This window comes from Gopherus evgoodei, unplaced genomic scaffold (genome assembly GCF_007399415.2).
Source record: "Gopherus evgoodei ecotype Sinaloan lineage unplaced genomic scaffold, rGopEvg1_v1.p scaffold_31_arrow_ctg1, whole genome shotgun sequence".
NCBI lineage: Eukaryota > Metazoa > Chordata > Testudines > Testudinidae > Gopherus > Gopherus evgoodei.
The window spans coordinates 3,829,802-3,845,998 of record NW_022059983.1 but is presented as its reverse complement, the minus strand read 5'-3'; the positions used below and the strand labels follow the sequence as shown (position 1 = coordinate 3,845,998).

Genomic DNA, 16,197 nt, shown 5'->3' with positions numbered 1-16,197 from the left:
CTAACTCACAGCAGGAAGCCTACAAGTTCCCAGTCAAGGCTGCACTTTAGAGAAAGCCCCAAGCTGCTGAATGCCCACTGGTGAGTGGGTGTTACAGCTCCCTCTCTGCACTCAATCCACAGAGGCTCCAAGTCTGTGACAACCTAAGGAGCCCTGGCTCTAGCTCTGCTGTAGCTCCTCACACGTCTAGTTCTGGAGGTCCCCAGTTCAAACCCCAGGGTGGTGGCCCACACACACACTGACAGGGCAGGCAGGGCACCTTAACTCTGCCCCCATCTGAAACTGAGCACCACCAGAAACTTTTACCCTTCCTACAAAAGTAACTGTTGAGGGAACAGCTCCAGGGGTCAGCGTGACATCTGCTCAGAGGCCATCAGAAGAGAACATGCTATTGCTATTAATTTTGCAGAGGGTGCATACCATGATGCTGGGCTGCAGGATAAAACTAGAAGGACAGGTGTGTCCAGGAGGAAAGATTTATGAGAGATTAGAGACACACACCAGAGCAGTATAAAGTGTGGGTGCGCCCCCCTTCACCTTTCTCACAACACAGACAGGCAATCTGGCTAAAAGGCAAATGCAGTGACCCTTTAAGCAGTTTGTGAGCCCTCTAGCAGTGCTCACCATGTTGCATGCCAGAAGCCAGCCAGAGCAGCAGTACTTATGTTAGGTAGGCTTTGCAAGCATATATGTGTGTGTGTGCGTGCGTTTAATGAGCAGGGTTATTTAGGACCCAGCCAGGCTTGTGTGGATTCTTCATATTATTGCTGGGGAGGCAAAAGATAGAGCAACTTGATTAAAGGAAAAGTTGTTTTTTGTATACACAACGCTCTTCACCTGCGGAACTCACAGCCCCAAGAGAGGGGCCAAGACTGAGAAAGGGATTAGGAATGGGGCTGAATAATGAAAACATCAGAATTATATTACATGGGATTTTTTAAAAATAAGGGATATAAAAGCTGCTGCTTTGGGAAATAAACCATCCATCCTGGGGGTGAGGAGGCAGGATCCTGTCATGGTTCAGCACTGCACTTATTACTGTGGTAGCCCTAGAAGGCCATGTCACAGTCCAGGCCCCATTGTGCTAGGTGCGCTATATTATTATTTATTAGGTGTATTATGGTAGTGCCTATGCCTACAAACCCCCAGCAAGGACAAGGCTCCCACTGTGCTACGTGCTGTCCATTATTATTAGCTGTATTAGGGTAGTGCCTAGGAACCCCCAGCATAGACACGGCTCCCCCTACACTGGATGCTGTATATTAGTGTTTATTAGGTGTATTATGGCAGTGCTTGGGAATCCCCAGTCATGGACCTCACTGTGCTGGGTGCAGCACATTATTTATCAGATGGCACTGTAATACACCTAAGAGCCCTACTAATAGACCAGGACACCACTGGGCCAGGAACTGTACGTTATTGTTTTGTTAGGTGTATTACGGTAGGGTCTAACTGTATTATGGTAGGGCCAAAGTGCCCCGGTCATAAACCAAATCTTCCTTGTGCTAGGTGCTGTACAGACACAGATTCAATGGACAATCTCTGCCCCAAACAGCTTCCAATCAGTTCCTGGGTACCCGCCCATCACACAGGCTTGTTTCATTAGGAAGTATTACCCCCTCCGTGACGGACAGACATGGCTCTCCCAGGGCAGCCCATGTGGGCAGAGTTAAAATGCTTTGGGTGGACCCAGCATGCATCTGTCACCTGGGATGTGTCCAGCACCCACCATAACCTCCTCCTGGCCCAGCTAATGGCACTGGCACACTCAGGGACAGGCTATACTCCAGCCTGAGCAGGATGGGGCCATGGCTCAGGGCACTACCAAACACCATAGTATGGGCCGTCCATGGGGCTGCCCTACAGCACTTTGAAGGGGTCTCTATCTTATGTACTTACATGGCTTGCACCACAACAGGATCTGAGTGACATTATCCACCTGATACAGGTGGGGAAACTGAGGCAAAAAGCAGCTAAATGACTTGCTCAAGGCCACGCAGGGAGACTGTGGTGGAGCAGGGAACTGAACCTGGGTCTCCCAAGTCCTTGGCTAGTGCTCTAAGGACTGGGATGGCTGCCCTCTCAGAGCAGGAGACTCTAGGAACTCCAGGGTCATTAAACTGGGAAAGCCCCTGACTGCCACTTCCCACACTGAGACAGAAAGATCCCCTTCCAACTAAGCCTTAACACGAACAAACAGATAGCTACTGTTGTTCCAGGAATCCCTTCCTTCCTTCTCCTACCAGGGAAACAGGGAAAGGGAGATGGCCAGGAAATAGAGGCGGGCCCACTGGGGGAACCAGCAGGAGAGATGAGGACAGACGAGGTAGGAGAGGAAATGGCAAAGGGCAGGCACACGGAGTGGGGCAGGCAGGACAGAGAAACTCACAGGGGGCTGGGCCATAGGGAGGGGAGGAAATTAACACTCAAGCTTACATCAAGGCTATAAGTTCTGGAGTAGCTATGACCTGATCAGTCCACCAGAGCAATGGCAAACCCAGCAGACCCTGAGGAAGGGAGACGCCCCGAGACCAGCCACAAGACATAGGCTCTCCAGCGCTGCCAGAACTCCAAACCCACACAGATGCCCTCCCACAGGCAGCACCCCAGAGTCAAGGAGCCCAGCGTGATTAGAACTGAACCAAACACAGTCTTTTGCTCTCCCCACTCCTCTGGGAGCAACACTCTCCAAACTCTGCTAGGAAACAAACCGGAATGACTGTATTCATATGTGCATGTAAAGGAGCCCTGCAAAAAGCACCATCGGCCGCGGCCTCTTCCAGCATCTGTGCAGCCAGAATGGGGCCCACAACCCCCAGAACCATATTTCTGTTTGACTCTGGGAAATGGGTCTTCACCACTCATTTCTATTGGGAGACTATGGACAACTGAAGAACTGGCTGGTGGGTGACTGCACAAACACTCAAGCCTGGTCTACACCAGAGTTAGGCTGACAGAAGGCAGCTTACATTGAACTAACTCTGTTAAGTGTCTACACTAAAATGTAGCTCCCACCAACATCACTCGCCCACTACACCGACTTAACTCCATCTCCGCAAGAGGAGTAGCGCTTAGGTTGATGGAGTTAAGTAGATGTGGCATTGCTTACATCGACTGTCGCTGCCTTTCAAAACTGTCCCGCAATGCCCCACATTGGCAGTTAAATTGATGCAAGTGCTCCTGGTGAGGGAACACACCGCCAACCAAGAAGCGTAGTGTGGACATGAAAAACTGATTCAATAACTGCAGGGGCTGTACATGGATGTAACTTAGGTTGACTTAATTTTGTAGCATAGACTTGCCCTCAGTAAGGGAAACCGAGGGCAGGCCTACACTTAAAATGCTGCAGCTACGCCCCTCCGTTCAGATCCCTCCCCATCACATCACCACACAGACCCTGTCCAAACCAGATCCCCTCCATCTCAGACCTGCTCCGGCCCTGCCTAGACCCCCTCACCCTAGATCCATACCACACAGTCTCTGCTCAAATTTGGATTCACCCCAACTCAGATCTGCATCACTCCAATGCAGATATTCCCACAAAGCACCAGGCGAAATCAACTCCCCCTCCCCCGGTGCTCCTGTAGAGTGCAGGCCTCACCCCAGACACACACACAAACCCAAAAGCAAAAACTCCACCCAGACCAAGATCAGCCCATCACCTCTCAAAGCTTGGGGAGAGAGTGAAAGTGGGGAAGATAGAGCTACGGTGTGATACCTGGGATAGTGTAGGGCCAGGGCACGAAAGAGCTGTCAGGATTAGATAGGGAAGTGAGGTGAGAGGGACTCCACGTTCCCAGAAGTGGGAAGGGGGCCAGGTTTCTTGGAGTGGAACAGGAATGGGCTGCATAGTTCGGGGGGTGGGCACGGATTGGGACAAGGCCCTAAGCGGCATATAGGAGCAGTTTTCTAGGAGGTACCATAGAAGATCAAGAGTGCTACCCAAGCAGTAGGGAGGGAACCATAGTGATGGTACCTAAGGGGGAAAAAATTTACGGTCCGCAGACAGTATCAGGAGAGAGTTTTCAAGTAGTCATAGATATGAGGGATAGGAAGGAGGGAGCAGTTTCCAGGCAGTACCATAAGAGAAAGGAGTTTCCATGTGCTTTTGTGGGGTGATAAATGTAACAGAGTTCCCAGGGTCCAGACATCAGGGATACCCATGTGGGGCCAGGGTTCTCATGGGGAATGTGCAGGGTGATATTGAGGGGCGGGGAGGAGAAAATGCAATGGGTAGAGTCTCCAGGTGGGTCCCGGGTGTGGGCAAGACAGTTCCAGGCAAGTGTCTGGGGGTGGGATTCCCGTGGAGGATTTTTCAGGTGACATTCAGTGAAAACAATGCTTTGTAAGAGAAGGTGGGGCTGGAGTTTCTGGGTAAAGTACAGGGTGTTCCCAGAGGTCACGAGGGGTTGCCAAGTGGCCGATTCAGGAGCAGCTACAGCAGGCAGAGGGCTATGGAGAAGGGGGAAGTTACTTCCTGGGCAGTGAGTTCCAAGGCAGGTGCAGTGGGGCAACAGAGGGTCACTATCCGGGTGATGGGATCCAGGGCCAGGTACAAATACAGTGGGCCAAGGGCTCTGGGGCAAGATGCAAGGGCTCATTTTCTTTATGGTGGGTTCCAAGACAGGTAGAGCAGAGCAGGGGTAGATTGATTTCTGAGGCAGGTTAGATCCTGGAGGGTCAGCTCCTAGGTAGGAAAAGCAAGATCCGGTACAGCAGGATAGTTTCAGGGCAGGCAGGCTTTCAAGTGCAGCATCCAGGGTACATACAGCCGGCCAGGGTAAGGAATCCATTCCCAGGAGATTTGGGGGGGGGGGGGGGGGGGGTCTATGCTACGTACAGCAGAGTGGTTCCAGACAGATGAGGCTCCAGGCAGGGAGCAGGGACCCTGGATGATCTCACCTGTGGCAGCATCCCTGGCAGGGGAGGGGACCAGGACAGGGTTTCTGGCGGGAGCAAGGGAAGGAATTGATTCTGGGCCAGGCAGGGGTACTGGGGGACAGAGGGTCAGGTCCTAGGCAAGAGAGGGAGGGGACAGAGATCTGGACAGCGGGTCTCCGCCCAGGGACTGGTGCCAGGCCCGTCTCACTTGTGGCAGCGGCCCTGACAGAAGGGGATTCAGGGCGGGGACAAACAGAGGCCAAGTCATCCCGGGGGCAGAAGGGGTCAAAGTGAACACGGGGGAAGGGGGCAGTTTCCCGCGGCCCTCTGAGCAGAGGGACGGAGGGTCCCGCGCTGGGGAGGGAGGGAGTTGGGGATGCCGGGCACAGGGGCCCGGGCGGATCCCGGGGGCGGGTCCCGGGCGGGAGGGTCCCGGCCGGTCTCACCTGCGGCAGCGGCCCTGGCGGGGGGTCTCTGGCGGGCCCGGCCCGGCGCGGGCGGAGGCGGGTCCCGGTCCCGTCCCGCGGCGGGCGGGCGGCGGGTCCCGGTCCGGTCGGGCGGCTCCTGCGCGCGCCCCGGGATTTCCCAGTAATGCAACAAAAAATGGCGACCACAACAAACCGCCGCCGCCGCCAGGGCACCGCGCATGCGCCGCGCCGGCCGCCCACGTGATCCGGGCCTACCAGAGGGGCGTGCGCACGCGCGCGGCCGGCAGCCCACGTGATGAGACTGACCAGAATGAATCTACGCATGCGTATTACGGAAAGAGCGCGTGACCAAAATCAGCGGGGCGAAGTACGCATGCGGAATGGCCCTGACAAGTGACTGAGGAGCCTTCTGATGGGGTCATAAATTATCGCCGACGCTACTGCCCCATTGGCGCTGAAGCACCACGTGACCCCTCCTGGCGAGCGCAGGCGCATTCCCGCAGAGGGCACGCGCCAGCACGTGACCTTCCTCTTGCAAGCCACAGGCGCCGGTGGGGAGCCGCGAACTCCGCATGCGCATCCCCCTCCCCAGCCAATCAGGGGATTCAACGGGCAGCCCCACCCCCTCTCGGAAGGGTCCTCTCACCCTTCGGAGAGGGCTGGGGCCAGGGCGTTTCCTCCTCACTATGACCCCGCCCATCCGGAACAGACCACGCCCCATTTGCTTAGGCCCCGCCCCTTAATGACCTGTGTCTCCCCCCCCCCCCGCGTGGCTGGCCCTGGCCCCAGCTAGTGGCAGGACTCCCCCTTCCTCTCCCCCTCCCCCAGCCATAACCCACTTCAGGGGTGCCAAGGGTGTAGTCTCACAAACCCAAACATCCACACCCCACCCCACCTCTCCCGGGGCCCCACCTCTTCTGAGGCCCCACCCCCCTACACACACACTCCCCCACCCTCACTGGGCTGGGACCTGGGGTGGGGTGCAGGCTCTGGGCTGGGGCCAAGAGATTTGCAGGGTGGGAGGGGGCTCTAGGCTGAGGCTGGGGGAGGGAGTTAGGGTGAAGGCTCTCGAAGAGAGGTTGGGTGCAGGAGCGGACTGGGGCAAGGACACGGGATAGGGTTCAGGGTGCAGGCTCCAGCCCAGAGGTGCTTACCACCACTGGCTCCCAGGAGCGACAACATGTCCAATATTAGCTCCTGGGCTCAGGGCAGCCAAGCAACTGCGTGCTTCCCCTGCCTGCAGACAGGGCCCTGCTGGTCCCACTGGCCACAGTGCCCTGTTCCCAGCCCATGGGAGCTGCTGAGTTGGCACTTAGAGCAGGGGCAGTGTGAAGAGAGGCCCTGGCCACCCCTTCACCTAGGGCAGCGGTTTTCAAACTTTTTCTCTGGCAACCCAGTTGAAGATATTTATTAATGCCTGCAACCCAATGGGTGAGGGGTTTGGGGTATGGGAAGGGCTCAGGGCTGGGGCAGAGTGTTGGGGTATTGGGGGGGTCAAGGCTCTGGGGGGGGTCAGGTCCCAGGGTCGGTTCAGATCCCGGGGGGGGACAGGGGATAGGTCGGGTCCTGGGAGGGGCCGAGGATAGACAACTTAGTCGGGACCAGTCCCGAGCAGGAGGGTCACTGCCGGTCTCACCTGCAGCAGCGGCCCTAGTGGGGGGGTTTCTGGTGAGCCCAGCCTGGGCGGAGGCGGGTCCCAGTCCCATCCCGCTGCAGGTGGCACCCCCCAGCAGCAGGTCCCAGTCCAGTTGAGCAGCTCCTGCACGTGCCCCGAGATTTCCCAGTAATGCAACAAATAACGGTAACCACAACAAACTGCCGCCGCCACCAGGGCACCACAGATGCGCCGTGCCAGCCACCCACATGATCCAGGTCTACCAGAGGGGCGTGCGCACACGCCCGGCCAGCAGCCCACGTGATGAGACTGACCAGATTGAATCTACGCAAGGCTCTGGACTGGGGCCAGGGACGAGGGGTTTCGAGTGTAGGAAGGGGCTCCGGGTTTAGAGGGGGCTCAGGACTGGGGCACAGGCTTACCTCGGACAGCTCCCGGTCAGCATTGCAGCGGGGTGCTAAGGCAGGATTCCTGCCTTTCCTGGCACTGCAGATCGTGCTGCGCCCCAGCAGTCAGCAGCAGGTCCTGCTCCTAGGCAGAGACACCCAAGCGGTTCCAATGGCTCTTGCTTGCAGGCACTGCCCCAACCCGTGGCCTCCCTGCCTAGCAGCCAGACCTGCTGCTGGCCACTTCCAGAGCACAGCACAATGTCATAACAGGCAAAGACTAGCCTGCCTTAGCCAAGCAGCACCGCCAACAGGACTTTTAACAGCCCGGTCAGCAATACTGACCAGAGCCACCGCGACCCAGGGCCTCACGTTCTGCGACCCAGACCCGCAGTTTGAAAACCACTGGTCTAGGGCCTGCAGGGACATGTTGTCATTTCTGGGAGCAGGATAGAGCTGGGGAGCCTGTCTGGGCAGCCAGACTTTTAGCAGCCTAAAATCTCCCAGATGGGCTTCAGTAGCATCCAGGCAAACAAGCCTGATTCCGGGAGACTCCTGGTGAAACCAGGATGGTTGGCAACCCTACCCTCTCCAGGTACCCTGCCAACCCCTCTCCCCCCCTTTGGAGAGATCAAGGAACGGGCCCCTGGCTTCCCCCAAGGATACTCCCCCTAGGGCTGGGGCAGTCACCTCTCCACCAGGCCAAACCCACACGCATCCCCAGCAGGCATTGAGCTTCCCCAGGGTGACAGTCACCCTCAGGGTTGGAGAGGAGCCAGGCAAATGGCCCAGGCAGAGGCCACTGAATATAGGGTCACTACTCACGCGTGTGAACTGCCTGCCCAGCACACACAAACCTGCTGCTACCATTTTCCCATATTTTAATAAAAATACATCTGGAGAAGAAAAAAAAATCCACAAAGCTGAACAGAAATGAGTCCCGGGGGAGAGGTAGGGCGAGCAGCAAGACGACCTCACACCCAGGGAGCACTCCCAGGCCCAATGCTAGCAGACGATAGAATCCGGCCTGGTGGCCCAGTGACAAGGAGCTCCAAGGAGATGCTACTATTTCTGTTTGGGAGCAGGTCTGGAAGAGAAAGACAAAGGTTAGATCCACGCTCTGAGCAGAGCTATCTCCCAGCCCCACAGGGCAAGCCTTTACCCACCATGCCTGCATGCATGTTCCCATTAGGGGGTACATGGATACCCCCAATCCCTCTGCTTGGTAAACCCAGCCATTCTCTCCTTCCCAACCCCACCTCTCATACTGACGCAGCCGTACCTGTAAATCCCCACCACCACAGCATGGTCTCGCTCGTAGGGCTCCAGCGTCAGCTGCTCCTGGGGTTTCATGTTCTCCTGCTGCATCTTCTTCACCTCAGAGGCGAAGACGGCCTCAGGCGCCGCTGTGGAATCGATGCAGTTGGCCTGAAAAGAAGCAGTGAGCAGCTAAGCAGCTTTCCCCTCCTCTGCGAGCAACTCTGTCCCTGGGTATCCCCTCGAACTGCAGTAAGTTGCTTCCCTGACAGCCCTGAACCTGCCCCACAGCTGAGATCCCTCCTTCAGGGACACAGAGGGTCCTCCAGTTGAGGGCTTGGAGGGACCAGCTCTGGCCCAGAAGATCCAGCAGACCTCCACAACAGACAACGTCCGCGCATGGTTCCTGCAAGCCATGGGGACCCAGCTTGGGCCAGAAGAGACAGCCTATGCCCCCTCCTGCCCCAAAAGACAGCACAATGCACAGGGACTGCAGCCCAGGGGATCCAGCATGGACCCCAAAAATAGATCCCAATGCACAGGACTGCAGCACTGGGGAGTTACCCTGTGCTTGTCCAGCACCTTGTGCACCAAACCCCCCGATCCTTGGAGACTACTGGAAAAACTAGGAACAAGTGACGAGGAGGCACCCCACTGAGCCCAAACATTAGACAGCCCACGGGTCACACCCCTGGGGCATTGGGAGGGGCAGCAGCCGGGCCCTGCTACCGTTACCTTGATGGAGATGACAAAGTGCCCTCCGTTCTTCAGGAAGTTGTGAGCATTTAGGGCCACAATGCGTGACTGGTCAGGCTGGGCCACGTCAGCGAAGATCACGTCCACCATCCCTGCAGAGAGAAGAGGGTGGTTTAGATCCCTGCCTCCGCCATACCCCCCAGCCAGGGGGCAGCACCAGACCCATCCTCTCAATGCCCTGCAATCCAGCCTGAGCTTGTGGAAGTGGGGAGCATCAGCCCAGGCTCTGTGCATGGCGGAGAACCTCTCTTGGTAGCTCTCCCCACAGCTGGGGAAAACCGTTCTGTGGGGGTTATAGGACCCTGGGCATGATGGGAAGAACCTCACTCTGTAGCCCCCCATTGCTGAGAAAGCCATTTCTATCAGCAGGGGTGGGGATCCTGGCCATGGCGGGGGATCCTCGCTCTGTAGCCTGTCCCCCCGCAGCACTCACCAATCAGCATGCGGTACTTGTGCGGGTGCCGCGCGTCCTCAATGACGGGGATGATGTTGGTGCGTTTCTTCGCCACATTGATGAGGTCACGGCCCGAGCGATGGGAGAACTCCACAGCGTAGACCAGACCGTCCTGGGTGCGGCAGAGAGCCGAGGTCAGCCATCTCCCCCAGAGCAGAGCAGCCTCTCTTCTCCCTGCCACCCCACCCTGCCACCGCAAGGCAACCAGGCACCGTCCTCTTTCAGCACAGCTGAGTCAGACCCCCTAGATCTCCTCCTCCCCACCTCCCACTCCGTTACAGACCCAGGCCCAGCAGCGGCTTTGGAGGGAAAGACTCCTTACCGGCCCCACAATGTCAGAGACGTGCGAGACTGTGGTCCCGGAGGCAGCTCCCAGGTACAGGACCTTGGCTCCCGGTTTGATGTGTATTTGATCAATGCCGCCCAGGATGGCTGCCGCCAGCTTGGAGCGGAAGGGGTTCCAGGCGCGGTACTCCACCTTCAGCTCACCATCCTGTGGAGAGAGCAGTGGTGTCAGAGCTGAGCCACTCAGCTCCCCGGGGGGCTTCCAGCTGGCTGTAAGCATGCTCAATAGCAGCATCCTCCCCCACCCCCCAACGACCTCCCTGCTGTGACAGCACCAGCTCCAGTCACACAGGAGCTGCCCAGGCAGGCTGGCACCATCAAACCCCCGAATCCTGCCGCAGCCAGCGCTCCCCTGAACCTCCCCACAACCACGGCCCAGCAAGGCCGCCTACCTCCACAGAGATCCTCTTCTCCCCATACACAGACTCGCCAGGTACCAGATTCTTTGTCACCAGCGCATCCTCTTTGCCCCTGCAGATGAAGACGCCTGAGGTGGGGGGGGGAGGGGGAAAGAGATGGGAAGCCATCAGAGCACGGGGAGCCCCCTCCCCGAGCTGGGCGAACACGGGAAGTAGTCGAACACTCCTGAGAATCATGAGGGGATCTCAGCTGGGCAACCAAGCCATGGCTCAGCCGTGCAACCTCCCAACAGCAGTATTGGAAACACTGGACACTGCCCAGCCCCAGCTGTGCCCCAACCAAGCATGACCCAGCATCTGGTCGTGAACCCCAGCGCCACCCTGTTCCCATTTAGACAGACCACCTTGACCACATGGCCCCCACTGCTCCGGGAAGAACTGGTGCATCTCATGCCACTCCAGCACCCATGGCCTGGCTGGTTACCTTCATGCCTATGGGGTTCCACAGTCACCTTCTTGCCTCCTTTAAACCCTCCTCGGCCGCCCCGACCTCCGCCTCCACGGCCGCCCCGGCCTGGCCCGCCTCTTCCCTGGAAACCACCGCCTCCTCCTCTTCCTCTGAAGCCTCCATCGCTTCCACCTGGAGATTTAAACCCACCACCTACAAGGGAGAGAGGAGATGGGAGTAACATGCATGTCCCCCTGTACCAGCGCGCCCGCCTTACATGGAAAAGGGAGGGACACAGCAGCTGAACTTTTTGGGACAGGATGTGAAGGGGACGAATGTCCCTCTGAGTTCGCACGGGGGGAAATGACTTAAGCAGGGGTTTGGTCAGGGCACCCCGATAGAGCTGGGGCAGGATACACTCTGGCTGAGGGTAGACTTTGACTGCATGGACAATAATCACTGTGCGAAGATGGCACAATTCTCCCAGCATTCACTGGACGGGGAGACCCTGCAGACACGGCTGCAACGTTGGGTGCTGCACTGCCAGGCTGGCTACTGGGGGGTGTGGAGACAGCAGGAGATGGGGGAAAGAGAGGGTGCTAGAAACAGCCAGGGAGCAGGGCTGGTTCCCCGGTCAGGCACTCCTCCCTGACCACAAAGTTCCCCCAGACTTAATGATGCCACTAGGGCACCCAGGGCACTTACCTCTGCCTCCCCGGAAGCCACCTCGGCCTCCCCGGAAGTCCCCTCGGCCTCCCCGGAAGTCCCCTCGGCCTCGTCCACGGTCTCCGAATCCACCGCGCCCCCCACGGGGGCTGAAGCCTGCAACCAGGACAGAGAGTTAGAGATGGCACCCCAACACGCCCCCCAACACGCCCCCCCAACACCCCAACACGCCCCACACCTCCAAAACCAGGGGAGAGACAGAGCTGGGCCTGCAGCCCAACACTCCCCCCAACACGCCCCACACCTCCAAAACCAGGGGAGAGACAGCTGGGCCTGCAGCCCAACACTCCCCCCAACACGCCCCACACCTCCAAAACCAGGGGAGAGACAGAGCTGGGCCTGCAGCCCAACACTGCCCCCCACCATTGCTCCCCCCATCACCGCTCTTCCCAGGGATTCGCCCCCCCCACAGTATCCCCCGCTCCCCAGCCCCAACATCCCACCCACCTGATATTCCACATCCGCCCTGCCCCCCGGCATCCCTCCAGCACCCCCCTCCGCGCCCCTCCCCTCGGAGACACGATCCCCACGGTACCCCCCAAATATCCCTCAACCCCCATCTCCCAGCGACACGCGCCCCCCACACGCCACGTGACTCTCCCCCACTGACCGCCACCCTTCACCAGCCCCACTGCCCACGCCCCCCCCGACCGGCCCCCTCTGCTGGGCCGCCCCCCCCCCGCCCACGTGGGCCGCCCGCGCTCACCCGGCCTCATGCTGCTCCACCAGCGCCGCGAGCCGCCACACAGCAAACTAAGCCACCCACGCACGCGCAGCTCCGCTCCGGAAGAGCCACAGCCGCGCATGCGCACAACCGCTCCGCTCACCCCGCCGGCAGGAGGCACCACGGGAAATGTAGTCTCCGCCTCCGGCGCCTGCGCGCAGCCACCCCGAGCGGCCGCAGGGAGCGTGTGCAAACTTGTGCGTTGTAGCGATCCCTGTGTCCTGCCCCAGGGCAGGGGCTCAGTGTGGGGTACTGCCCCTCCCCCCCTCAGGGCTGATGAGGCCAGGTGGATGCAAGGGTGATGAGGACTGGAGAGCAACCCCTGAGCTGCTGAGGTGGAGGGAGACCAAACTCCTAGCAAGCAGGGGCACCCTGCGGGATAATAGCAGACTTAATGAGTTTGTTAACCTGTGGAACTCCTTGCCACTGTAATTGCAGGTGTAGCTGAGCTCAAAAAACGCCTGGGTAAGTTCTTTGGCTATTAGCCGAGATAGCCAGGGATGCAACCCTGTGCTCCAGGCAACCCTAAATCTCTGACTGCCAGAAACAGGGAGGAAGGGAGGGGCAAATCACTCCAAAATTGCCCTGTGCTGTGCTCTGCCCCTGAAGCTGTGGTATGGATGAGCCTGTCAGAGACAGGATATCGGGCTAGATGGATGCTTGGTTTAACCCAGTGTGGTAGCCCTTATGTTCTCATTAATCTGTAAACCCTAGGATTTTGCCCCACAGGAAAGTCAAATTTCATATAAAACAAAAATGTTGCAATGTCTTGCTCCCCCCGTTACCTCCATATATTCAATATTTCCCATGAAAAAAATCTGACGTCCCATGGAATTTTTTTAATTTATGCAAAACAAATATTTCAAACATTTTAATGCAATAAATTTCCCACAAAAGTAAAAGAAAATCAAAATTTCCTATGAAACATTCCAAATTTTCTCATGGAAATTTTTTTTAAATCAAAATCTGTGAAATAAAAATTCCAAAATTTCCCAAAGAAAAAAATTTGCCCCTCAAAATTCAAATTTACCCAACAAACAAAAATTCTGAAATTTTTCATAATTTTTTTAATTAAAAATTTCCTGTAAAACAAACATTCTGAAATTTTTCCTGGAAAAATATCCCCCCAAAATTTCCAGCAAAACCAAAAGTCTGAAATCTCCCCCACAAAAAAAATAAATTAAAAATTCCCATGATATCTTTTTAAATCACAATTTTCTACTAAAAAAAACCCGAAATTTCCAGTGGAAAAAAGCAATTTTTTTCCAAATTTCCTGCCAAAAAATTCGAAAATTTCCTCTGAAAAATATTCCCCATAAAATTCAAAATGTCCAGTGAAACAAAAATTTCCTGTGAAAGGAAAATTGTAAAAAAAAATCAATTTGGGACCTTTGAAACATTATTGTTTCAATAGTGTCACAATGTTTACACCTATTTCGTTTCAACTTTTATATTAAAGTATTGCATATAGATTGGAAGTAGATTTTTATCAATGAATGTCTGTAAACATCAATTTCAGAAACAAACAGAAAAATGTTTCGATTAATAATAATTGAAAATTTCTAGAGAGGCAAAGTAAGATAAAAGCTGCTTGAGACCGTATTAGAGTTCGATTTAAAGTTGTTTACTTTGTGTATGTGATGTTGACCATTTTTATAAAGCTTTAACTGTTTGAATCTCAATGTCTATTGTCATTAAATAATTGTTGTCTGACATCTTCCCACTCCCCGCATAATTTCCAACAACTGTGAATATTCAAATCAACAAACATTTTAAATATGCTCCCACATGCTGCCCTCCCCCCGCCCATTCATAGGCGCCGACTCCGTGGGTGCTCCGGGGCTGTAGCACCCACAGGGAAGGTGCGCTGTACCCACTGGCAGCGCCCTGCCCCAGCTCACCTCTGCCTCTGCCTCTTCCCCCGAGCATGCCGCGGCTCCGCTTCTCCCCTTAGCTCCCAGCTGGGAAGGGGAACACAGCGTGCTGGAGGAAGAGTTGGGGCCAGGATTTGGGGAAGAGGTCCAATAGGGGTAGGGAGGGGAACACGCACCAGTGCCGGGAAAAGTTGACGCCTATGCCTCCCCATTCTCCTCCTACCAGACGTGAGGAGTGAGCTCAGGCCTTCTGCCCAGCAAGGAGAGGAGTCTCAGGGCTTCAACAGGAGCAGGCTTAGAGCCCTGAACCCTGGCAGGCACCTCCCGTGGGTCTGGTGCCCTGAGACCCCACTCCCTGCCGCAGGGCAGAAATTTTGAGCTCTAGCAGGCATGGCCTCTTATATGTATTTGATTCCTTTAACCAATTTTAACTCACTCTTTCTTTCAACATTTAGATGTTAGCTACCAAAGGGGGGAGGGATAGTTCAATGGTTTGAGTATTGGCCTGCTAAACCCAGGGTTGTGAGTTCAGCCCTCAAGGGGGCCACTTAGGGAACTGGGGTTTTAAAAAAAAAAAAAAAATTTGGGGATTGGTCCTGGCTTGGACTAAATGATCTCCCAAGGTCCTTTCCAACCCTGATATTCTATGATTGGCAACAGCATGATTAGGGATAAGATCTGAGTTGTATGTTGAGCTGGGTGTGTGGCTGATCCTTTGGGATCAGAAGAATCTTTTGTTTGATGAGACTGGTTGTAAAGAACCATTCATCTTTAAATCCAATGTTTCCAGGAGTGATACAAAAACTGAGGAAACTGCTTTTCTGACTTCTTGTTAGCCAGTGTTGCTGGTTTGGTATATCTCATGGGAGAATAACCTCCAGTTCTGGGGTGTCTCTGCCCCATTTCTCAGCAGTTTGTCCTGACTTTGGTGTTTTCAGTTGTGAGACAGTTACACACATGGACTAAGGATATAAAATAGGAAACAGTATGCTTTGCCTTTCTCCTCCCCCACCTATGCTGGAAGCAAGAAGAACGCTGGAAAGACAAAAGACTTCAGCTGAAGAGACTGGCCCAGGTTTAAGGGAAAAAACCTGTACTAGGGTGAGCAAATTGCTTGAGCTAAGTACTGCCTAGTGTAATAAGGTTTAAGATTTAGATCATGCGCTTATCTTTTATTTTATGTCTACCACTTAGAATCACTTAAAATCTATTTTTCTGTACTTAATAACCCTGTTTTATATTTTGGCTTGAAGTGCTTGGGAAAGCTCAGCTCAGGTTACAAAGGCTGGTGCATTGTCCTTTCCACGTTGAGGGCGGATGGACTGGGTAATAAATGTAAACTGCTCAGGCTTCTGACCAGGGCAGAACGGCACAGCTCTGGGGTGCAAGGCTGGGAGCTGGGGGGTTTGGCTGATGCCTTTCTCTGTGTGATTCATGAGCGGCTCTGGGAGCATTCATGCAATCTAGCTATGTGTAGGGCTCCATATGCTGTTGTGCTGAGTGATAACAGGACCTGGAGGGATTTGCTGCTTGTCACTAGCAAAGCATTGTGAGAGACAGCCCAGGCTGGAGAGTTAAGGGGGCACAGCAGTACCCTATTTCCAAGCTGCGCCCCAGGCATCCTGTCACACAGGGTTGGTGGTAGCTCTTGTGCTGAAGGGCTCTGTGTACAGAGGGAAACATGAGCCTGGCTGATGTGACTAGATGTATGCACCATGTGGCGTCTTTGCAGACTGTTGTGTGAACTGGGTTTTGTGAAATTGCATCATCAGCGCCTTCCCTGTACCCAGCTAGCCAACCTCTCCAGCATGCCCTGGCAAAATGGCCCAAGATTCAGACCCCGTGCTCCATCCCTGCCCTTGAGCTAAGTAGCACTGTTAGGATATAGATATTCAGGCCTGTCTGCAAAGGCTTATACTTCAAGAATTTAGGTGGATTCTTATC

At 55.3% G+C, this 16,197-nt stretch overlaps 2 protein-coding genes across 2 annotated transcripts in view; both read right to left on the bottom strand.

The window, feature by feature from the left end:
• LOC115640468 (dual specificity tyrosine-phosphorylation-regulated kinase 1B-like) overlaps window positions 1-5,368 on the bottom strand; it is a 37,547-nt gene extending 32,179 nt beyond the window's left edge. The window contains exon 1 of the mRNA XM_030543239.1: window positions 5,328-5,368. The gene's annotated coding sequence lies outside the window, so the exon portion shown is untranslated. The remainder of the gene's footprint in view (window positions 1-5,327) is intronic.
• A 2,806-nt stretch (window positions 5,369-8,174) lies between these two features.
• Window positions 8,175-12,440, bottom strand: FBL (fibrillarin). Its single transcript, XM_030543487.1, has 9 exons — window positions 12,362-12,440; window positions 11,635-11,751; window positions 10,966-11,142; window positions 10,515-10,609; window positions 10,100-10,270; window positions 9,757-9,889; window positions 9,303-9,415; window positions 8,593-8,738; window positions 8,175-8,397 (listed from the first exon to the last, which is right to left on the bottom strand). The coding sequence occupies exons 1-9, from the start codon at window positions 12,369-12,371 to the stop codon at window positions 8,376-8,378; spliced, it is 984 nt and encodes a 327-aa protein (XP_030399347.1). The 5' UTR covers window positions 12,372-12,440; the 3' UTR covers window positions 8,175-8,375.
• Between the last annotated feature and the right edge of the window lie 3,757 nt (window positions 12,441-16,197).

Bases quoted from the DNA above. Each gene is read 5' to 3' on its own strand.
- FBL (XM_030543487.1), bottom strand. The intron at 9,890-10,099 runs GTAAGGAGTCTT...TGCCGCACCCAG, and splicing joins TCTCTGACATTGTGGGGCCG to GACGGTCTGGTCTACGCTGT. The intron at 8,398-8,592 runs GTACGGCTGCGT...TTTCTCTTCCAG, and splicing joins GTGGTGGTGGGGATTTACAG to ACCTGCTCCCAAACAGAAAT.